The 24,164-nt window shown below is 40.0% G+C and overlaps 1 protein-coding gene across 1 annotated transcript in view; it reads left to right on the forward strand.

Moving 5' to 3' along the window:
* The window catches only part of LOC128685009 (salivary peroxidase/catechol oxidase), a 43,591-nt gene extending 20,920 nt beyond the window's left edge, over positions 1-22,671 (forward strand). Inside the window, exons 5-17 of the mRNA XM_053771444.2 lie at positions 1,918-2,074; positions 2,273-2,404; positions 2,806-3,017; positions 3,289-3,465; positions 3,660-3,853; positions 6,062-6,248; positions 13,808-14,005; positions 14,500-14,647; positions 14,960-15,134; positions 19,739-19,891; positions 20,190-20,388; positions 21,684-21,789; positions 22,029-22,671. Coding sequence (XP_053627419.1) covers positions 1,918-2,074; positions 2,273-2,404; positions 2,806-3,017; positions 3,289-3,465; positions 3,660-3,853; positions 6,062-6,248; positions 13,808-14,005; positions 14,500-14,647; positions 14,960-15,134; positions 19,739-19,891; positions 20,190-20,388; positions 21,684-21,789; positions 22,029-22,110 — 2,120 coding nt within the window. The 3' untranslated portion in view covers positions 22,111-22,671. The remainder of the gene's footprint in view (positions 1-1,917; positions 2,075-2,272; positions 2,405-2,805; positions 3,018-3,288; positions 3,466-3,659; positions 3,854-6,061; positions 6,249-13,807; positions 14,006-14,499; positions 14,648-14,959; positions 15,135-19,738; positions 19,892-20,189; positions 20,389-21,683; positions 21,790-22,028) is intronic.
* Positions 22,672-24,164: the final 1,493 nt, after the last annotated feature.

Below are 24,164 nucleotides of genomic sequence, written 5' to 3' on the forward strand. Positions count from 1 at the left end.
AGTTACCTAAATTTTTCTTCGTACAATATTTTTTTTCTCGTTTATAACACGATAAGGCTTCATTCAATAGACTTTAAATTTTGAATTATGTCTCCCTTCATTTTACGTCTTTCAAGAAAGAGTTCAGGTGTTCTTTAAGCTCATTGTAATCTGCTTAGCGAAAATCTAGGACCCTTACCGAATTATCCGTACTATCCTACTTCCATTCAGTGCTAAATAATCGATTTGTGGTCGCTCACTCCAACCTCCTCCGTATTCTCCAAATTATTAACAAGTGTCTTATTGTTTACCAGAACCAAATCAGGCAGGTTTATTTCCCACTCGTTGTTTCTGTCACAAACCGTTTAAAAAAAAAAGTCATATATTCCCAGTCAAAGAATTCCAGTCAGTTTGTGTAAAGTTAACCCCCCTAAATTTAGTACGTTATCGTCCCTTGTAGCCTTAACAATTTCCTCTTATAGCAGTCTTAACTTGATCTCTTAGCTCGGAGTCGGCATATCACACCTAAAATCAACTTTCCATGTTCCTCTACAAATTCTACCTAGACTTACCGTGCGTTCCTTCAGTCTTCACACACGTTTTTGTATTACATTTCAAATTTACTCAGAAATGTAGTGCCGCCCCACTCTCCATCTCGTTATTTATGTCAACATAGAACAATATAAACCCCAGAATATGGCACTTAGCAGCCACGTCCAGATTCTTCAGTTAAACCCCCGTGTCACTTACTGCAAAAACGTCCCACAAATACAGCCAATCTCACTTCGTTTACATTATTTCTAGAACTACAACAGTTTGAATATTATCTATTAGGATCATTTTTCTCCAGTATTTTTTACCTGTTTTATCTTTGCATTTACACTATATCTTTCATTAATATCTTCACCCATCGTTACTTGATAACTGTTCTTTTTTAAAGTTAATATCACAGTCACATCCTCTGCCTCTTAAAACACAATCTGCCGCTTAAAACTTGCAGTCTACCTCTTAATACACACATCCTGCCCCTTAAAACATCCTCTGCCTCTTAAAACACAATCTGCCGCTTAAAACTTGCAGTCTACCTCTTAATACACACATCCTGCCTCTTAAAACATCCTCTGCCTCTTAAAACACACAATCTGCCTCTTAAAACACATCCTCCGCCTCTTGGCAAGTTTTAATCTGCCAATAAAATCTCTCATAAAGATGCAAATATTGCATACAGCGGTTACAATATCGTAACGTTATTTGTTAAATATTTTTGTTTTAAAGATAGCCAAATGAATTTGGCCATTTATAAGATTCCATGACTGTAGTAAGTACTATATAGGGGAAACAAATTATTTTAAACGTCATTTTAATCAACATTGATACTATGTACAGTAATAATACTGTATTTCTGCAGGAAAGTATAGAGAATTGCAAAACTGATTTCAGCGATGCTGAAGTATTGGTAGGATGCAGCAGCATTCAGAAGAGTAAGATTAGAGAATCGGTGATAATTAATTTTTAATGTTTTTATTTTCTATACTGTGAAAGGGAGCGTCAAGTTCCTTTAAGGAAGATAACTGACTGACAAAAAAATAAGTTAGCGTTACGCCAGACCGCCAGTCTGTTGTTATTAAGTTAGTGGTTAGGGATCGTTGAAGAACGTGTAGGTGGGAGGGTGTAAGAGAGAGGTTTTAAAGGGTAGGAGCTTTAGCATCCAGCAGGTTTGTGTTAGATCGAGGTAAGGTAGCATGAAGGAATTCAGTGAACCCGGTCAGCCGGAAGTAATCCTCGGAGGTGGGAAGATTTAGTTCTGTGACAAAGAGTAAACGTTTTTCATCTACTTTTATAATTCCAAATGTTATGCTTCTCATCTTTAAGATTCATCAGTAATGTTAACATGACTGCAGGGTTGTCGTTGAGTTATCCATGATGTCATGTTGACAGGTGCTTCACCCCAGACCGTCGCCACCAAAACAGTTTTCTCTCAAGCAAGTGTCAATGTAAAATTACCAACTTTAGACTCTGGGAAGATTCCGCAGTCTCTCAGTGTTGGACTCAACTATCCCAGCGAAATTAATCGGGTCGAGCAGAACATTATTAGGTAAGGAACTTGTAGCAGTGAGAGAGACAGAGACAGACAGACAGACAAGGAGTGATTTTAATAATGTATAAATTGGATGACAGTGATATAATACCTGGCAACGATTAACACTTCCCATGACCCATACACTGACAGTGTTCCCTGTCCACCCAACACAGGAATCATACACTCACGGTGTTCCCTGTCCACCCAACACAGGAACTCCGTCGTCCTGCCCAGGTTCTCACCAGCTGGTCAACATCTTCGAGTCTTCATCATTAACGAAGGAGCGAAGGAAATGGATCGCAACGCCATGGCTATTATCACCGCTTCTAGCGAACTAGCAAAAGAGTATAAAGGAAAATCTTTAAATGTCTTGAAATATAAATCATGGAATATATATAACTGTCATATCTTTATACACAGTATCACTGAATACATGCTGTTTGGAGTAACGTAAGGAAGAAATGCACATTGTTCATTGCCATCGAACGATGTGTTGGTTAAACACTGCATTTACTGTGAAGCGTCTAAGGGTTCAGGGTAACTCGTACATTGTCATTATATGGGATCACTAACGTGGTTGTTAGGGTGCAAAAATGCTGTGGTATAAATCAGATTAAGTAGTAAATTTTCGAAATGGGCCGTGATGATGGAAGAGACAGAATCAATCAGTAGAAAGTAAGCATCGAGATAGAAGAAGATGGATTATTATCTGCCAGTGAATGCTAATCCTTGCTTTACATTTTCAGCTTTAGTTTAACACCAAGATTAGCATCTTTTGGTCTGAGGGACATGCCGGTGAGCGGTACAAGTCTTGCTAGTTTTTGTCCTCGGGATCCCACTTGTACTCCCAACGCCAAGTACCGTACAGCTGATGGATCTTGCAACAACCTTGCTAACCCATCCTGGGGCAAGAGCAACACACCCAACCAGAGGATCTTACCACCAACTTATGCTGACGGTGAGGCGGATGGTTGTGTTAAGGTTATTTGCTGGGTTAGTGGTCCACCGTATAAAATAGAAAGAATAACATCATAAGAAATAACGGTAGGATTACCACACTACATAAAGAACAAAGGCACACCACAGAGTAGTGCCCTAAATTTATGACAGTTTTGCTGATGGCATTTAGTTTAATTACTGAAGACATTCAGTAACAATATTTGAAGCTTATTATGAATGATATTCACTCATAAGTGTTCCCAGTCAGTGAACTGTGTGTTTCTTTACAGGTGTGTTTGAGCCTCGCTCCACAGCAGTTGATGGTTCTCCTCTCCCCAATGTGCGTCGCATTAGCAGTAACGTTTTACTAGACGTAAATCAACCAGACGAGATCTACACATTTTCCCTCATGGCGTGGGCACAGTTCACTGACCATGAATTTGCTCATGTTCCTTTCCCTACTATGGGTAAGACGAATTTCCAAAATCTACAGTCGATCTAGTCTATAATGCTTTAGTGAGACTTCACAGAACTTAACAAAGTTATGTTTTTATCTCTCTCTTACTATATGCATCAACATTAGTTATGCTGCTATATCTTTATAGGTAATATCGGTCATAATTATTTCATTAATATTCAGAGTTATACTTTACACTATCAGATAATGGAGATGGAATTGAATGTTGCCCCAATGGAACGCTGGTAGCTGAGAACTTGCGTCATCCAAGATGCTTTCCCATTGATCTTTCTGGTGACCCCTTCTATGGTCCTTTAGGCAGGACCTGCATGAACTTAGTCAGGAGCATGGTTGCTGTGGGAACCGGCTCAAACTGTGTGTTTGGTTATGCTGAGCAGGTTGGTTACGTGAATGATCCAGTATTTTATTAGATTTTACAAGTGCTAACTTGACAGACAAGTTAACGGCTATCTGTATTCCGTTTACATTTCTAATATTTTTTTTTATTTTTTCACTAATTTTATCTTTCCATTAGTTCTTGTTATAATATGTTCTTCAGATAATTACCTTTAAAGTGTTAAGATATGTTGCTTCTGCTGACATCTGTGTTGAAATGTTACACCGTATACAGCAGATGCATTGCGGTCGATGCTCAGTCCGAGAGATGTAGCCTGCCTGTAACTGTACCTTAACTCTCTTGAGAAATCTACAAGTTATTAGTCAACTCTCCCTCCCGTCCCCTCCCTCAAGAGGTTCATGAGCTGGATAACAACTTTGAAAGCCTTATGACCTTTAATTCAACACTTCTGTGCCTCCTTAAGAGGCACAGAAGTGTCAGAATCGAGGGTATTTTAACAAGTTACGAAGCGATTGGCTCTGAGTTCGTATCTGGTAATATAGTTACATAGGTGTTCCAGATATCAGGTTGAACCAAACATAAACAATTCTGAAGTGTTGGAGAGCCAAGCAGTAGGTAAAGTGACTACAAACACTACTGAGGAGGGGAAGGGGGCACACGAATAAAAAATTTAGAGACATTCCAAAATTCAAGTGGAAAATAGCGATAGTGAAAGAATTGTATAACAGATCGTGCTGAGAGCCGCAACCCGCAGAGAATGACGGAAATGAAAGGTTCTGTCTATATAACGTTCACTCATGCATGTGAAACTTGTACAAAGTTGGCCTTTTCCTTATAGACGATGAGTTTAAATTTTCTGCTTAATACAGCAATTACTCAAGGTATAACATTCACATTTTTAAATAAAGTTAGTGAACTGACATCTACAATGCTCTTAAAAAGAAGCAGTCTTGTGTTATTGCATAGAAACTAATGTCACTGTTTGTTCAGTAAAAGTTGTCCGTGTGAAGAAAGATTGAAGTCCCTTAAATTACGAAGAATGAGGGGAGACATGATCGAAGTGTACAAGTGGAAGATGGGGATAGATGGGGAAGAAGGGGATATAAATAAGGTCTTGGGGATATCTCTCCAAGAGAGAACCCGCAATAATGGATTCAAATTAAATAGTTGGGCAAATGTCATATTAGTGGGATGGATTGTGAAGGACCTGCCTAGTATGGGCCAACAGTCCTGCTGCAGTGTTCCTCCTTTCTTATGTTCTTACGATGCAGACGTAGGGCTCTCGTTCCAAGGAACTGAACCCAGGTGCTATATGACTCCTTATTATAATAATGATAATGAATAAAAGTGGCAAACTGACACCTAATGGAACGCAGGAGGGAGAGATACATGATTATATACACCTGGAAAATCCTAGAGGGACTAGTACCGAACTTGCACACGAAAATCACTCACTACGAAAGCAAAAGACTTGGCAAACGATGCACCATCCCCCCAATGAAAAGCAGGGGTGTCACTAGCACGTTAAGAGACCATACAATAAGTGTCAGGGGCCCGAGACTGTTCAACTGCCTCCCAGCACACATAAGGGGGATTACCAACAGACCCCTGGCAGTTTCCAAGCTGGCACCGGACAAGCACCTAAAGTCAGTTCCTGATCAGCCTGGCTGTGGCTCGTACGTTGGTTTGCGTGCAGCCAGCAGCAACAGCCTGGTTGATCAGGCTCTGATCCACCAGTAGGCCTGGTCACAGACCGGGCCGCGGGGGCGTTGACCCCCGGAACTCTCTCCAGGTAAACTCCAGGTAATACAGACCAAAACAACTCGTAACCTTCCAGCAAATACTATCTATATATATGTTGAGAGTGAAGCACAACAGGAAAGTCATTGTCTAGTCATCACACGAGAGTCTTGGAGGAAGAACATTCCGACAACAGCTACTGTACCCCCATCCTTTTCCTTCCGGGAATATTTAATTTTTTTGTAATTTCATCTGCATAAAGTGAGTAATACAGAAAAAAGTTAACGTTACCCTTCTTCAACCTTCCGCATTTAATCATGCAAAGAAAAACTTTATTTGGGTTTTCTAAGTATTGTTTTACAGATCATTAAGTTGTAAAGTAATAGCAATAAATATAAGTTTTATATGATACACTGGTGGTCAGTTATTAGATTTAACCAAGGATAATCCATTTTTTTTAAATTTGTGCTAAATGTTTATACTAATCCAAGGTTTATATCTAATACAGCTGAACCAGCTTACACACTGGATAGACGGCTCTGTCATATACGGCTCCACTGCTGACCAGACACGGGACTTGAGATCATTCAGGAACGGACTCATGAAGACCTCCGGTAACAATCTCTTACCAATAAATAGCGAGCAGGGAGGAGATTGCGAGGCTCGGGAACGCGGAGCTCTCTGTTTCGCTGCAGGTTCGTCAGTTGCTTATTTTGTTACAAATACGTACAAATACAAATTTTTATTTCCTTGCAGGTTGAAAATGTTGAGATTGAGTAGCCGCCATGGTATTGCCGAGATGGAGAATCAAAGGAATTTTTTTTTTTTTTCAACAAGTCGGCCGTCTCCCACCGAGGCAGGGTGACCCAAAAAAGAAAGAAAATCCCCAAAAAGAAAATACTTTCATCATCATTCAACACTTTCACCACACTCGCACATTATCACTGTTTTTGCAGAGGTGCTCAGAATACAACAGTTTAGAAGCATACACATATAAAGATACACAACATATCCCTCCAAACTGCCAATATCCCAAACCCCTCCTTTAAAGTGCAGGCATTGTACTTCCCATTTCCAGGACTCAAGTCCGACTATATGAAAATAACCGGTTTCCCTGAATCCCTTCACTAAATATTACCCTGCTCACACTCCAACAGATCGTCAGGTCCCAAGTACCATTCGTCTCCATTCACTCCTATCTAACACGCTCACACACGCTTGCTGGAAGTCCAAGCCCCTTGTCCACAAAACCTCCTTTACCCCTTCTCTCCAACCCTTTCGAGGACGACCCCTACCCCGCCTTCCTTCCCCTATAGATTTATATGCTTTCCATGTCATTCTACTTTGATCCATTCTATCTAAATGACCAAACCACCTCAACAACCCCTCTTCTGCCCTCTGACTAATACTTTTATTAACTCCACACCTTTTCCTAATTTCCACACTCCGAATTTTCTGCATAATATTTACAACTCACATTGCCCTTAAACAGGACATCTCCACTGCCTCCAACCGTCTCCTCGCTGCTGCATTTACCACCCAAGCTTCACACCCATATAAGAGTGTTGGTACTACTATACTTTCATACATTCCCTTCTTTGCCTCCATAGATAACGTTTTTTGGCTCCACATATACCTCAACGCACCACTCACCTTTTTTTCCCTCATCAATTCTATGATTAACCTCATCCTTCATAAATCCATCCGCCGACACGTCAACTCCCAAATATCTGAAAACATTCACTTCAATCCATACTCCTCCTCCCCAATTTGATATCCAATTTTTCTTTATCTAAATCATTTGACACCCTCATCACCTTACTCTTTTCTATGTTCACTTTCAACTTTCTACCTTTACACACATTCCCAAACTCATCCACTAACCTTTGCAATTTTTCTTTAGAATCTCCCATAAGCACAGTATCATCAGCAAAAAGTGACTGTGTCAATTCCCATTTTGAATTTGATTCCTCAAAATTTAATCCCACCCCTCTCCCGAACACCCTAGCATTTACTTCCTTTACAACCCCATCTATAAATATATTAAACAACCATGGTGACATTACACATCCCTGTCTAAGACCTACTTTTACCGGGAAGTAGTCTCCCTCTCTTCTACACACCCTAACCTGAGCCTCACTATCCTCATAAAAACTCTTTACAGCATTTAATAACTTACCACCTATTCCATATACTTGCAACATCTGCCACATTGCTCCTCTATCCACTCTATCATACGCCTTTTCTAAATCCATAAATGCAATAAAAACTTCCCTACCTTTATATAAATACTGCTCACATATATGCTTCAATGTAAACACTTGATCTACACATCCCCTACCCACTCTGAAACCTCTTTGCTCATCCGCAATCCTACATTCTGTCTTACCTCTAATTCTTTCAATTATAACCCTACCGTACACTTTTCCTGGTATACTCAGTAAACTTATTCCTCTATAATTTTTACAATCTCTTTTGTCCCCTTTCCCTTTATATAAAGGGACTATACATGCTCTCCGCCAATCCCTAGGTACCTTCCCCTCTTTCATACATTTATTAAACAAAAGTACCAACCACTCCAACACTATATCCCCCCCTGCTTTTAACATTTCTGTCATGATCCCATCAGTTCCAGCTGCTTTACCCCCTTTCATTTTACGTAATGCCTCACGTACCTCCCCCACACTTACATTCTGTTCTTCTTCACTCCTAAAAGATGGTATACCTCCCTGACCAGTGCATGAAATTACTGCCTCTGTTTCTTCCTTAACATTCAAAAGTTCCTCAAAATATTCTCGCCATCTACCTAATACCTCCATCTCCCCTTCTACTAACTCCCCTACTCTGTTTTTAACTGACAAATCCATACTTTCCTTAGGCTTTCTTAACTTGTTTAACTCACTCCAAAAAATTTTCTTATTTTCATTAAAAATTTTTGACAGTGCCTCTCCCACTCTATCATCTGCTCTCCTTTTGCACTCTCTCACCACTCTCTTTACCTTTCTTTTACTCTCCATATACTCTGCTCTTCTTATAACACTTCTGCTTTGTAAAAACCTCTCATAAGCTACCTTTTTCTCTTTTATCACACCCTTTACTTCATCATTCCACCAATCACTCCTCTTTCCACCTGCCCCCACCCTCCTATAACCACAAACTTCTGCCCCACATTCTAATACTGCATTTTTAAAACTATTCCAACCCTCTTCAAAGGAAAAATATATGTTCATATTTCAAGAAAGGCGAGTAGTTGAATGAAAGCATATTGAATCAATTTCAGACCTCAGTTTGTTTTAAGGTTGTTAAATTTCAACATGTAAATTCTACAGGGTGTTTTACTCGTAGGAGGCCCCGAGTTGGTACTCCTGTAGTTGTAACCATTTTGTTTGCATATTGTCTGTAGTAAACGATTACTTGAGGTGTCCTACTCGTAGGCCCGAGTTATCGTTTACTACAGACAATATACAAACAAAACGGTTGCAACCAGGGAGTACCAACTCGGGACCTACGAGTGAAACACCCTGTAGTTTAGATCGGTGATAATCGCCACATGACACATGGAAGCCAGGTCACGCTTGGTATTCTGTCCCAATTGGAGGACAGGTTATGTCATGGATTGAGAACACTTGTCTGCTCATTTCTTCTGAATAGGTCATAGAATATGGCTTCATGATGTTATATTGGGACTAAGAAGAATAAGACAAGTCATAACTATCTGACAAACTGGAATTATTAATAATATATAAGGGCGCTCCACCCTGGACACTTCAAAGTAGCGACTTAGATGAGCCGAAACGTTTCAATTTTCATTTCCAATATGTAGATTATGTGTGCATATTAGGTTTTAAGTCTTTGTTAATAGTGTTTTATTATTATGTACTTTTTTATTATTGAGATGTACACTTACACTTAGGTCACACTACACATACATGTACACGTTTATTTATACACACTCATCTGAGTTTTCTTTTATTTTATCTTAATAGTTCTTGGTCCTATTACTTTTCCTTTTATATCCATGGGGAAGTGGAATAAGAATCTTTCCTCCGTAAGCCATGCGTGTTGTAAAAGTCAACTAAAATGCCGGGAACAATGGGCTAGTAACCCCTTTTCCTGTAAAGATTACTAAAAAGAATAAGAAGAAGAAAATTGTCAAAATGGAAAGTCTGAATGTGCGTGGATGTTGTGCAGATGATAAGAAAGAGATGATTGTGGATGTTATGAATGAGAAGAAACTGGATGTCCTGGCTTTAAGTGAAACAAAGCTGAAGGGGGTGGGAGAGTTTCAATGGAGAGGAATAAATGGGATTAGGTCAGGGGTTTCAAATAGAGTTAGAGCTAAAGAAGGAGTAGCAATAATGTTGAAGGATAAGCTATGGCAGGAAAAGAGGGACTACAAATGTATAAATTCAAGGATTATGTGGAGTAAAATAAAGATTGGATGTGAAAAGTGGGTTATAGTAAGCGTGTATGCACCTGGAGAAGAGAGAAGTGTAGAGGAGAGAGAGATTCTGGGAAATGTTGAGTGAATGCGTGGGGAGTTTTGAATCAAGTGTGAGAGTAATGGTGGTTGGGGATTTCAATGCTAAAGTGGGTAAAAATGTTATAGAGGGAGTAGTAGGTAAATTTGGGGTGCCAGGGGTAAATGTAAATGGGGAGCCTTTAATTGAGCTATGTGTAGAAAGAAATTTGGTAATAAGTAATACATATTTTATGAAAAAGAGGATAAATAAATATACAAGGTATGATGTAGCATGTAATGAAAGTAGTTTGTTAGATTATGTATTGGTGGATAAAAGGTTGATGGGTAGGCTCTAGGATGTACATGTTTATAGAGGGGCAACTGATATATCGGATCATTATTTAGTTGTAGATACAGTTAGAGTAAGAGGTAGATGGGAAAAGAGGAAGGTGGCAACAACAAGTAAGAGGGAAGTGAAAGTGTATAAACTAAGGGAGGAGGAAGTTCGGGCGAGATATAAGCGACTATTGGCAGAAAGGTGGGCTAGTGCAAAGATGAGTAGTGGGGGGGTTGAAGAGGGTTGGAATAGTTTTAAAAATGCAGTATTAGAATGTGGGGCAGAAGTTTGTGGTTATATGAGGGTGGGGGCAGGAGGAAAGAGGAGTGATTGGTGGAATGATGAAGTAAAGGGTGTGATAAAAGAGAAAAAGGTAGCTTACGAGAGGTTTTTACAAAGCAGAAGTGTTATAAGAAGAGCAGAGTATATGGAGAGTAAAAGAAAGGTGAAGAGAGTGGTGAGAGAGTCCAAAAGGAGAGCAGATGAAAGAGTGGGAGAGGCACTGTCAAGAAATTTTAATGAAAATAAGAAAAAAATTTGGAGTGAGTTAAACAAGTTAAGAAAGCCTAGGGAAAGTATGGATTTGTCAGTTAAAAACAGAGGAGGGGAGTTAGTAGATGGGGAGATGGAGGTATTAGGTAGATGGCGAGAATATTTTGAGGAACTTTTAAATGTTGAGGAAGAAAGGGAGGCGGTAATTTCATGCACTGGCCAGGGAGGTATACCATCTTTTAGGAGTGAAGAAGAGCAGAATGTAAGTGTGGTGGAGGTACGTGAGGCATTACGTAGAATGAAAGGGGGTAAAGCAGCTGGAACTGATGGGATCATGACAGAAATGTTAAAAGCAGGGGGGGATATAGTGTTGGAGTGGTTGGTACTTTTGTTTAATAAATGTATGAAAGGGGAAGGTACCTAGGGATTGGCGGAGAGCATGTATAGTCCCTTTATATAAAGGGAAAGGGGACAAAAGAGATTGTAAAAATTATAGAGGAATAAGTTTACTGAGTATACCAGGAAAAGTATACGGTAGGGTTATAATTGAAAGAATTAGAGGTAAGACAGAATGTAGGATTGCGGATGAGCAGGGAGGCTTCAGAGTGGGTAGGGGATGTGTAGATCAAGTGTTTACATTGAAGCATATATGTGAAGAGTATTTAGATAAAGGTAGGGAAGTTTTTATTGCATTTATGGATTTAGAAAAGGCATATGATAGAGTGGATAGAGGAGCAATGTGGCAGATGTTGCAAGTATATGGAATAGGTGGTAAGTTACTAAATGCTGTAAAGAGTTTTTATGAGGATAGTGAGGCTCAGGTTAGGGTGTGTAGAAGAGAGGGAGAATACTTCCCGGTAAAAGTAGGTCTTAGACAGGGATGTGTAATGTCACCATGGTTGTTTAATATATTTATAGATGGGGTTGTAAAAGAAGTAAATGTTAGGGTGTTCGGGAGAGGGGTGGGATTAAATTATGGGGAATCAAATTCAAAATGGGAATTGACACAGTTACTTTTTGCTGATGATACTGTGCTTATGGGAGATTCTAAAGAAAAATTGCAAAGGTTAGTGGATGAGTTTGAGAATGTGTGTAAAGTAGAAAGTTGAAAGTGAACATAAAAAAGAGTAAGGTGATGAGGGTATCAAATGATTTAGATAAAGAAAAATTGGATATCAAATTGGGGAGGAGGAGTATGGAAGAAGTGAATGTTTTCAGATACTTGGGAGTTGACGTGTTGGCGGATGGATTTATGAAGGATGAGGTTAATCATAGAATTGATGAGGGAAAAAAGGCGAGTGGTGCGTTGAGGTATATGTGGAGTCAAAAAAACGTTATCTATGGAGGCAAAGAAGGGAATGTATGAAAGTATAGTAGTACCAACACTCTTATATGGATGTGAAGCTTGGGTGGTAAATGCAGCAGCGAGGAGACGGTTGGAGGCAGTGGATATGTCCTGTCTAAGGCCAATGTGTGGTGCAAATATTATGCAGAAAATTCGGAGTGTGGAAATTAGGAGAAGGTGTGGATTTAATAAAAGCATTAGTTAGAGGGCAGAAGAGGGGTTGTTGAGGTGGTATGGTCATTTAGAGAGAATGGATCAAAGTAGAATGACATGGAAAGCATATAAATCTATAGGGGAAGGAAGGAGGGGTAGGGGTCGTCCTCGAAAGGGTTGGAAAGAGGGGGTAAAGGAGGTTTTGTGGGCTAGGGGCTTGGACTTCCAGCAAGCGTGCATGAGCGTATTAGATAGGAGTGAATGGAGGCGAATGATACTTGGGACCTGACGATCTGTTGGAGTGTGAGCAGGGTAATATTTAGTGAAGGGATTCAGGGAAACCGGTTATTTTCATATAGTCGGACTTGAGTCCTGGAAATGGGAAGTACAATGCCTGCACTTTAACGGAGGGGTTTGGGATATTGGCAGTTTGGAGGGATATGTTGTGTATCTTTATATGTGTATGCTTCTAAACTGTTGTATTCTGAGCACCTCTGCAAAAACAGTGATAATGTGTGAGTGTGGTGAAAGTGTTGAATGATGATGAAAGTATTCTCTTTTTGGGGATTTTCTTTCTTTTTTGGGTCACCCTGCCTCGGTGGGAGACGGCCGACTTGTTGAAAAAAAAAAATGTACAGAGATAATATTGTATTATTTGAAACAGATCACCGCCTTACTTGGTGCTTCGTCTTTGTTGTTACTCACATTACTTTTCTTTTGTAAAACTTTCGCTTTGGCAGTTTAATACCACATTATACAGACATTACCGTCACTGCTCGTTCTTGGCGGTAGAGGTACAATGTAGGAAAAAACATCGCTAATGGGATACTCTACTCTTATCACTAATTCTATAAGAACGCCTCAATAAAGCATTTTAATAGTTTAGGCAAATTTGACAAAAACACTAGAGAACATATACAGGATCATGATTATCTTATATGTATGCAATGTATATAGCAAATAGAGTATACGCTTTGACCATCATGGGTGCCCTCAGGAAGGGGTATTTCACATGTAATTAGTCTCTTGTGTATCTTTATACGTATATGCTTCTAAATTGTTGTATTCTGAGCACCTCTGCAAAAACAGTGATTGTGTAAGTGAAGTGAAAGTGTTGAATGATGAAAGTATTTTCTTTTTGGGGATTTTCTTTCTTGTTTGGGTCACCCTGCCTCGGTGGGAGACGGCCGACTTGTTGAAAAAAAAAATTAGTCTCTTAAGACAGTAAAGTTTTATTTGTGCTAAGCAAACATAATGGATTGATTTACTGTGCAAAAGCTGGTCCACTTCAGGACATTTACTTAATTATTATTGTAATAGCTGATCCTTTACATAGGCTGCATATTATGCTCCATTTTTTAAATATCTCTTTGGACTTCTCTAATCACTTATAGTATCAGTAATGTTTCACTGTATAACTTGAAAGAATAATTATGAAAAATAAATATTAAAAGCATCATTATAGGCGACTCACGAGTGAACGAGCAGCCTATCTTGACCGCCCTTCACACCTTGTGGGTGAGAGAACACAACCGTGTAGCAGGAGAACTTCAGAGACTGAACCCCCAGTGGTCGGACGAAGCTGTCTTCCAGGAGACCCGCAGGATCATCATTGCCCAGCAACAACACATTCTTTTCAACGAGTGGCTCCCCATCATCATAGGTGTGGCTCACCTGCTTAATTTTGTTGAGAATAATTAAGCTAATCGACAGATGTCATACCTCATGTGCCCCATAATTATCGTATTTTTAATTATAACTTTGTATAGTGTACCTCTATCAGTTAACTCCTATTGTGCATTCTACGAGTTCACAACCCTCACACTAATGAGATTTTATCTGATATTTCTGTGACTTGATTAATAGTTTCTGTCTGGTTCCATTCAATTCAAATCGTTTATCCACATTCATCTCGTTGATACCTGTGAGTATCTTAAAAGTTGCGATAGTATTTTATCATTTTTCCCTACATGTTTCAGTGTGGTGAGATTATGTTCTTAAAGGCTGCCTGCAATTTAAACTTCATGGAACTAGCAGATTTCTGGTCCTGGGTGGGGAAATAAGGGAAATAGGCTGGCCTGATTAATTGATATGCTATTGCTTCAGTGTGGTGTTATCTAGTTACGATAAGTGGCAGTAAGAATATCGCTCTTTCAGGAAGGGATTTCATGAGATCCTTCGGTCTTAGTACACTTCCATCAGGCTTCAGCAACGACTACAACCCCAGAATCAACCCCAACATGAACAATGAATTCTCAGCAGCAGCCTTCAGGTTTGGACACACACTGGTGCAAGGGATTATTCGGTGAGTAATATTTCAGTTTTTTTCCTTAGAGAGAATGATCTTTTGAAAATTGTTGAAATCATACAAATTTAATAAATGTATGTGAACTTTTTTGCTTCCTTACTGTTGACATGCTGTTCAGATATTTTTTTTTTTTTTGGGGGGGGGGGGGGGGTTCACACTTTCTCAGGAAAACAGCGAATACACAAAATGTAGCGGAAAACTTAAATTCCATAGCCTACATGCCGTGCAAAATAATTTTTGCTTATTAATTTAGGGACACACGTTGTTTTCTTATTACTGCAATAAATTTTTATCTTTCGACCGGTAAAGATTGTTCAAGGCAAATGGCGGTGTGAACACCATCAGGCTCCGCGATCACTTTAACTCTCCTCATCTCATAGAGTTAGAAAATCGACTGGACGAATTAGTTCGAAGCTTCACACAATATTCTGTACAGAAGTTTGACTCCTTCATTACTCAGGACTTGTCCAACCATCTGTTCCAGGTGAGTAAAGTTAGTTTTTAGGAATGTAAATTTTGTGAAAATATACTTTGATTAGCAGTCAGAAAAGCTAACTCTGGGAATTTCTTGAAATACTGAATCTAGAGCACGCACTTGAAAACTAATACCTTCCAGGTGTATGTTACCTTGTAATACTTTGCCACTTCTACATGTCTCTTTCGTTCTGAGACGATCCTCTCGTATTATGCCCCAAAGTGTCCATTGATATCTTTTTAACCAGTATGACTTCTATGCTTGTAGAAGTCATACTGAAGATTGACCTCTACTGAAGTCATATTGAAGATGGAGTTCATCAGCCCAATATTTTGTATTGGACTGATAAAGCCACTGTGTGTCGAAACGTTTCTTTATTAAGATTCCCATATATTGCGTAAGTGTGTCAATCTTTAACTTGTCGGTTTTAAACCATTTATCATAAAAGTCATACTGGAGCCAAGTGTGGTTAGAGTGCACGGTTGTGAGGAACGTATGTGCAAATCACACTACAACACTACTACCTAAGCAAACGTCTTTTTTAAATTTCAACCTAAGGCCACCCACAAAACTGCTTTGACACAAATGTAAACGTAGGATTTTTACTTTCATGGATTTCCTAGTTTTCTTCGTGTGTTTTTTTTCCACGTTTCAGAATGTGGTCTGGGGAACCAAACGTTATTCCGTATATTATATGATCCCTCAATACACACCAGAGGCCTAGTAGCTGTACCCCAGTGCACACAAGAGACCTAGTTGGTTTAGAAAGACACGTAAGCAAACACTATAACATATTTATTAGAAAACGTTTCGGTCCTGGGACCTTGATCACTTCTAACATGTTAGAAGTGATCAAGGTCCCAGGACCGAAACGTTTTCTAATAAATATGTTATAGTGTTTGCTTACGTGTCTTTCTAAACCAACTTGTCGGGATTTATTACCAAGGTTTATACCAAGAGACCTAGTAGCTGTACCCCAGTGTACACCAGAGACCTAGCAGCTGTACCCCAGTGCACACCAGAGACCTAGTAGCTGTACCCCAGTGTACACCAGAGACCTAGTAGCTGTACCCCAGTGTACACCAGAGACCTAGTAGCTGTACCTCAGTGTACACCAGAGACCTAGTAGCTGTACCCCAGTGCACACCAGAGACCTAGTAGCTGTACCCCAGTGTACACCTGTAGCTGTTTACCTGGAGTTTACCTGGAGAGAGTTCCCCTGATCAACCAGTGCACGCAAACCAACGTACGAGCCACACTGATCAGGAACTGACTTTAGGTGCTTGTCCAAAGACTGCCAGGGGTCCTATGGTCTCTTAACGTGCTAGCTGCTTTTCATTATCTCGTAGTGTGACACGGTACTAGTCCCTCTAGGACAGGTGTATATAATCATGTATCTCTCCCTCCTGCGTAGAATACAGGTTTGTACGCTCCCAGTAATTGAGGTGTTTTATCTCCGTTATGCGCGCCGTGAAAGTTCTCTGTACATTTTCTAGGTCGGCAATTTCACCTGCCTTGAAAGGTGCTGTTAGTGTGCAGCAATATTCTAGATGTGACCTGAAGAACATCAGCCTCCCTAGTTTTGCTAGCAGATAGTACAATGCTGAAGGTGAGACCCAGGTCTTTGACGTTGGTGTGCTCTACATTTGTTTTGTACTCTGATGAAGATTTAATTTCCTCATGACATATCTGAGTATTGAAATTTCTCATCGTTGAACTTCATATTGTGCACCCACTGAAAGAGATGTGTACACCAGAGACACCTAGTAGCTGTACCTCAGTGTACACCAGAGGCCTAGTAGCTGTACCTCAGTGTACACCAGAGGCCTAGTAGCTGTACCTCAGTGTATACCAGAGACCTAGTAGCTGTACCTCAGTGTACACCAGAGACCTAGTAGCTGTACCTCAGTGTATACCAGAGACCTAGTAGCTGTACCTCAGTGTACACCAGAGACCTAGTAGCTGTACCCCAGTGCACACCAGAGACCTAGTAGCTGTACCTCAGTGTACACCAGAGACCTAGTAGCTGTACCTCAGTGTACACCAGAGACCTAGTAGCTGTACCTGTACACCCCTAGTAGCTGTACCCCAGTGCACACCAGAGACCTAGTAGCTGTACCTCAGTGTACACCAGAGACCTAGTAGCTGTACCTCAGTGTACACCAGAGACCTAGTAACTGTACCCCAGTGCACACCAGAGACCTAGTAGCTGTACCTCAGTGTACACCAGAGACCTAGTAGCTGTACCTCAGTGTACACCAGAGACCTAGTAGTTGTACCTCAGTGTACACCAGAGACCTAGTAGCTGTACCTCAGTGTACACCAGAGACCTAGTAGCTGTACCTCAGTGTACACCAGAGACCTAGTAGCTGTACCTCAGCGCACACCAGAGGCCTAGTAGCTGTACCCCAGTGTACATCAGAGACCTAGTAGCTGTACCTCAGTGTACACCAGAGGCCTAGTAGCTGTACCTCAGTGTACACCAGAGACCTAGTAGCTGTACCTCAGTGTATTCCAGAGACCTAGTAGCTGTACCTCAGTGTACACCAGAGACCTAGTAGCTGTACCTCAGTGTACACCAGAGACCTAGTAGCTGTACCTCAGTGCACACCAGAGGCCTAGTAGCTATATTCAGTACACACCAGAAGCCTAGTAGCTGTATTTTAGTTCACATAAGAGGCCTAGTAGTTGTACCTCAGTGCACATGAGAGGCCTAGCACCTGTACCTCAGTGCATATGAGAGGCCTAGTAGCTGTATCTCTGTGCACATGAGAGGCCTAGTAGCTGTACCTCAGGGCATATAAGGCCTAGTAGCTGTACCTTAAGGCGTACGAGAGGCCTAGTAGCTGTATCTCAAGAGACTAGAAACTATAACTCCACCCCCTTACCCCTTTCACAATAGGTCCAGGAGCGACAAATCAACGCCCTCATTGGAGGTTCCTTAACAAATATAGCTCTTTCTCACTTTTTGTCAATAGCTGAAGTGTAACTACAACAATTTATTAGCACATGGAATAGGAGAAATTTTTTCCTGGGTAAAGCCATGGCTGACAAGTAGGCAGCAGAGAGTTTGCATAAATGGGAAGAAATCAGAATTAGGGCACGTCACAAGCGGTGTTCCACAGGGGTCAGTGTTGGGCCCGTTTTTGTTCACAATTTACATAAACGACGTAGATGAGGGAATAAATATCGACATAAGCAAATTTGCTGATGACACCAAAATAGGCCGGCCAATTCATTCTAATGAGGACACTAGAGCACTCCAGGATGATTTGAATAGATTGATGCAATGGTCGGAGAAGTGGCAGATGCAGTTTAATATAGACAAATGCAAAGTTTTAAATGTTGGACAGGAAAATAACCATGTCACATATAAACTAAATAATGAAGATCTTAATACTACTGATTGCAAAAAGGATTTAGGAGTTCTGGTTAGCAGAAATCTAAAACCAAGACAACAGTGCATTAGTGTTCGCAATAAAGCTAACAGAATCCTTGGCTTCATATCTAGAAATATAAATAATAGAAGTCCTTAGGTTGTTCTTCAACTCTATATATCCTTGGTTTGGCCTCATTTAGATTATGCTGCACAGTTTTGGTCACCGTATTACACAATGGATATAAATGCACTGGAAAACGTAAAGAGGAGGATGACAAAGTTGATCCCATGTATCAGAAATCTTCCCTATGAGGATAGACTGAGGGCCTTGAATCTGCCCTCTCTCGAAAGGCGTAGAATTAGGGAGGGATATGATCGAGGTGTATAAATGGAAAACAGGAATAAATAAAGGGGATGTAAATAACGTGCTGAAAATTTCCAGCCAAGATAGGACTCGCAGCAATGGTTTCAAGTTGGAAAAATTCAGACTCAGGAAGGATATAGGAAAGTACTGGTTTGGTAATAGAGTTGTGGATGAGTGGAACAAACTCTCGAGTACAGTTATAGAGGCTAAAACGTTGTGTAGTTTTAAAAACAGGTTAGATAAATACATGAGTGGGTGTGGGTGGGTGAGTTGGACCTGACTAGCTTGTGCTACTAGGTCTGATGTGTTGCTCCTTTCTTAAGTGGAAGTGACCTGACTAGGTGGGTCATTGGGATAATCCGAGGAGGGGACATGGACCTGCTTCGCATGGGTCAGTAGGCCTCTTGCAGTGTTCCTTCTTTTTTATGTTCTTATAAGGCTTACACTAAAGTACCGAGCTTTTTGTGAATCGGTCTCAATGGTTCCAGTTAAAACTGCATATGCAGGAGCAAGTTCTTTGTTTGAAAACGAATTAAAACTTTCTCCTGAAATTCTTATGTTCGAAAAATATTGCAAAGCTTGGAATGTCCATCAGCTGGGAATGAATTATTGCAAAAATTATTGAACCATGTTTAAAATGGAATGGTAAATAATATTGAATGTTACTGCTACTAATTTTATTTATTAAATAAAGCAGTAAAAACGGTTATTATGATAATCATTCTAGCAATTTTTTCAGTGTGCCACTGGCTCTTACAATATCCACTTGTGGGCATTTGATCAAGCGATCTGATGCTTACTGGTGGTAAACACAAACTGTCCATCGTTACCTGTTATAAGATTATAATTACTGTCTCTTGCTACTAACAGACTCCCAGATTTAACTTTGGCATGGACTTGATGAGTCTGAATCTTCAACGTGGCCGCGACCACGGCATCGCCACCTACAACAGCTTCCGAGAGCTCTGTGGTCTGCCGCGCGCCCGTACCTTCAACGACCTCACAGATCAGATCAATCCTGAAGTAAGTTCTCTCTCGCGCTGTCTCTTCTAAATCCATATTTCTCACCACTTTATGCGCTTTTGCCACATTTTTTTCCTCGAGCTCCCACGTTCTTGCACATGAATACATTTATAATGCACTTTTTAAAATTATTCTTTTATATTAACCTATTATTATGAATTTTGCTTTTATTCTTTTAATTAAAATTCATTGTCTGCATAGTCATTATTTGCTGAGAGATGTTCTGTAAATATTTTAGCATGAGTACTATTGCATATGCAATACATCAACCTAACTCATGCTATTAACCGCGAAACAGAACGTTCAAAAACTGGCCAGAGTTTATAAGAGCGTTGATGATATTGACTTCTTCGTGGGTGGAATCACTGAGAGGTCGGTCCCTGGCAGTCTCCTGGGCTGGACCTTCCTGTGTGTCGTGGGAGACCAGTTCGCCAGACTTAAGAAGGGAGATCGATACTTCTACGACCTCGGAGGACAACCAGGCTCCTTCAGCGAAGGTAAGATATTCCTGTTAAGTATGAGTATGTACTTAGTATATTTTTTTTTTCAACAAGTCGGCCGACTCCCACCGAGGCAGGGTGACCCAAAAAGAAAATACTTTCATCATCATTCAACACTCTCACCTCACTCACACATAATCACTGTTTTTGCAGAGGTGCCCAGAATACAACAGTTTAGAAGTATATGCGTATAAAAATACACAATATATCCCTCCAAACTGCCAATATCCCAAACCCCTCCTTTTATATAACCGGACTCAAGTCCGGTTATATAAAATAACCGGTTTCCCTGAATCCCTTCACTAAATATTACCCTGCTCACACTCCAACAGCTCGTCAAGTCCCAAATACCATTCGTCTCCATTCACTCCTAACACGCTACTCTCGTTGTTAACTAGTAGTAACCACATTACTCTTGTTTTATTAATGCTACTCTCGTTGTTAACTAGTAGTGACCAATTACTCTTGTTTTATTAATGCTACTCTCGTTGTTAACTAGTAGTGACCACATTACTCTTGTTTTATTAATGCTACTCTCGTTGTTAACTAGTAGTGACCACATTACTCTTGTTTTATTAATGCTACTCTCGTTGTTAACTAGTAGTGACCACATTACTCTTGTTTTATTAATGCTACTCTCGTTGTTAACTAGTAGTGACCACATTACTCTTGTTTTATTAATGCTACTCTCGTTGTTAACTAGTAGTGACCACATTACTCTTGTTTTATTAATGCTACTCTCGTTGTTAACTAGTAGTGACCACATTACTCTTGTTTTATTAATGCTACTCTCGTTGTTAACTAGTAGTGACCACATTACTCTTGTTTTATTAATGCTACTCTCGTTGTTAACTAGTAGTGACCACATTACTCTTGTTTTATTAATGCTACTCTCGTTGTTAACTAGTAGTGACCACATTACTCTTGTTTTATTAATGCTACTCTCGTTGTTAACTAGTAGTGACCACATTACTCTTGTTTTATTAATGCTACTCTCGTTGTTAACTAGTAGTGACCACATTACTCTTGTTTTATTAATGCTACTCTCGTTGTTAACTAGTAGTGACCACATTACTCTTGTTTTATTAATGCTACTCTCGTTGTTAACTAGTAGTGACCACATTACTCTTGTTTTATTAATGCTACTCTCGTTGTTAACTAGTAGTGACCACATTACTCTTGTTTTATTAATGCTACTCTCGTTGTTAACTAGTAGTGACCACATTACTCTTGTTTTATTAATGCTACTCTCGTTGTTAACTAGTAGTGACCACATTACTCTTGTTTTACAGCTCAGTTGCAGCAGATCCGTCGCTCCTCTTGGGCCAGGATCATATGTGACAACTCTGACGTTGGCGCCGTCCAGCCACTAGCTTTCAGACAGACCAACAACAGATTGTAAGTCAAGTGTAGCTAGCTTTGTTGAAGGGGCCACCCATCATGGTCATGTCCAGATCAAAACTTATTGAATATAACAGGAAGATGTGCACAATATTTTGATCACTAATATTTTCATATATTTCATAGTAAGGAACATGTACATACATAAATTTCATAAACATTCTTTATCAGTCCTTTTATTATTCATTATTCTTCTTGTTTATTTCGGACTTAACTGAATGTTTTCTTGCTTTCAGTAATCAGCCAGTGCCGTGCAACAGTCCAAAAATTCCGCAACCTGACTGGACACCTTGGCGCGGGGAGAGAGCTGCTGCTTAGCTCTGATGGGCTGTAGCTCCTGACTCCTCTGATGGTACCTTACTACTAGTTCATCTGAGAGTTCTCGTTCTTTGTTCCTAGCTACTTCGCTGTGCCCTAGTTTGTCTGCTGCGTCTTAACTTGTGTGCTGCGTCCTAGCTCCCTTCATAGTTTCTTCATTTTTTTATTGTTATTTCCTTGTCAGTTGTTTATCCACAACTGATCCTTTGAACGTTACCACAAAATGGATTGCAGGGATCACGAATTGTTTTCATCATAGCAAGCTAAGTAAATAATTGTATCTTTGAATTGCAAAGCTTGTAACCTCTTATAATACCTTTTAGTTGCTGAGAATATAAATTCAGCCCCAGGATTTCAGAAATCTTCATAATGAAATGATCTTCTATCTCTTCTTTGGTGTGTTTGGACTACCCATCAAAAGTTGTATTTATGGAGTCTCATGAATGTGCTCTGGTATATAACTGCAGTATGAACTAGCCACCAATTATTAAATTGTTTTGTAATCATGATTGTCACAACTAGGGACTTTTCTTGTCATTTTAAATAAACATTAGAAAATTAGGATTTTATTTGTGAATTCCTCACCGACATTTATTGAAAACGAGAGATGAGCACCGTATATTAACAGGATAGTGTAAATTTCTGCTCTTGTTGCTTAAGAAATGTGTTGACAACTTCAGAAAGTTTAAACGTTCGTCTCATGGTATGTGTGACTCATTAATGTTTTGGGACAAACCCCTTAGTAAAGGCATTTTAATCAAATTACTATTATTTAAGATGGATTTGAGATGTGATAGTTATATAAAGAAGTTAGTAAATTTGTTTATTATAGTCAGTTCGCCCCCCCTTCTCATTGGTTAACATAAGGGGCAAGGAATGACGTCACTGATATGAGAACCAATTAGACTGCTTGAGGATACGGTATTTTACGCCAAATACAGAATAAAGGACATTCCATGGATGATGCCACGACGTCAATATTGTTACCTGAGTTTACCTGGAGAGAGTTCCATGGGTCAACGCCCCCGCGGCCCGGTCTGTGACCAGGCCTCCTGGTGGATCAGAGCCTGATCACCCAGGCTGTTACTGCTGGCTGCACGCAAACCAACGTATGAGCCACAGCCCGGCTGGTCAGGAACCGACTTGAGGTGCTTGTCCAGTGCCTGCTTGAAGACTGCCAGGGGTCTGTTGGTAATCCCCCTTATGTATGCTGGGAGGCAGTTGAACAGTCTCGGGCCCCTGACACTTATTGTATGGTCTCTTAACGTGCTAGTGACACCCCTGCTTTTCATTGGGGGGATGTTGCATCGCCTGCCAAGTCTTTTGCTTTCGTAGTGAGTAGAAGATGAAGAAGTGAGTAGATCAAAAATAAATGACGATGGATCTACCCCATTAAACTAATGTAAGATAAGTAATGAGGTTATAATGTTCAAAAGTTATTATTAGACTACAGATAAACATGTCAATACATATTAGTAATATAAGGTTGAAAAATGTGAATGAATATATTTCACAGTTTGTCTTGGCGCTCTCTTGATTACCTTAGTGTGTTACTACGAACATATTTTCTGAGTCTTAGGCTACGATGAGCACCAATTCCTTGTTCTCTTAAGATTGTTTATATATAAGAGGCAACGGCGCTGCGGCTCAGCTCATTCAAGGATAAACGAATTATAACCCAGTCCTCCAAGAAGCCCAGGAGCTGCAAATCAACAACTTCAAGAGGAACAGGAGTTGCAAGTCAGCACTCTCAAAAGGCGCAGTCTTACATTTATTTTAACTATTACATTGTAGAAATTAGATGCACAGTTCTTTTTAATAATATTTGCAAATTGGAACTGACAAAGACTGATGAAAAAAATTAACATTTTTTTATATAAGATAACCAGCTTCAAAAGTTTAAAAAATTCCAGAACTGTGGGTGTTCCAGTAAAAATTTCCTGTTCCTCAAGCAACATTACTCAGCTCCAGGAGCTAACTCTTCTTCAGGCTGAGGGACTGACCACCCCAGATATTATTTCTCTAAGGTTGATGGACTGATTACATCATCTTTA

This window comes from Cherax quadricarinatus, chromosome 5 (assembly GCF_038502225.1).
Source record: "Cherax quadricarinatus isolate ZL_2023a chromosome 5, ASM3850222v1, whole genome shotgun sequence".
Lineage (NCBI taxonomy): Eukaryota > Metazoa > Arthropoda > Malacostraca > Decapoda > Parastacidae > Cherax > Cherax quadricarinatus.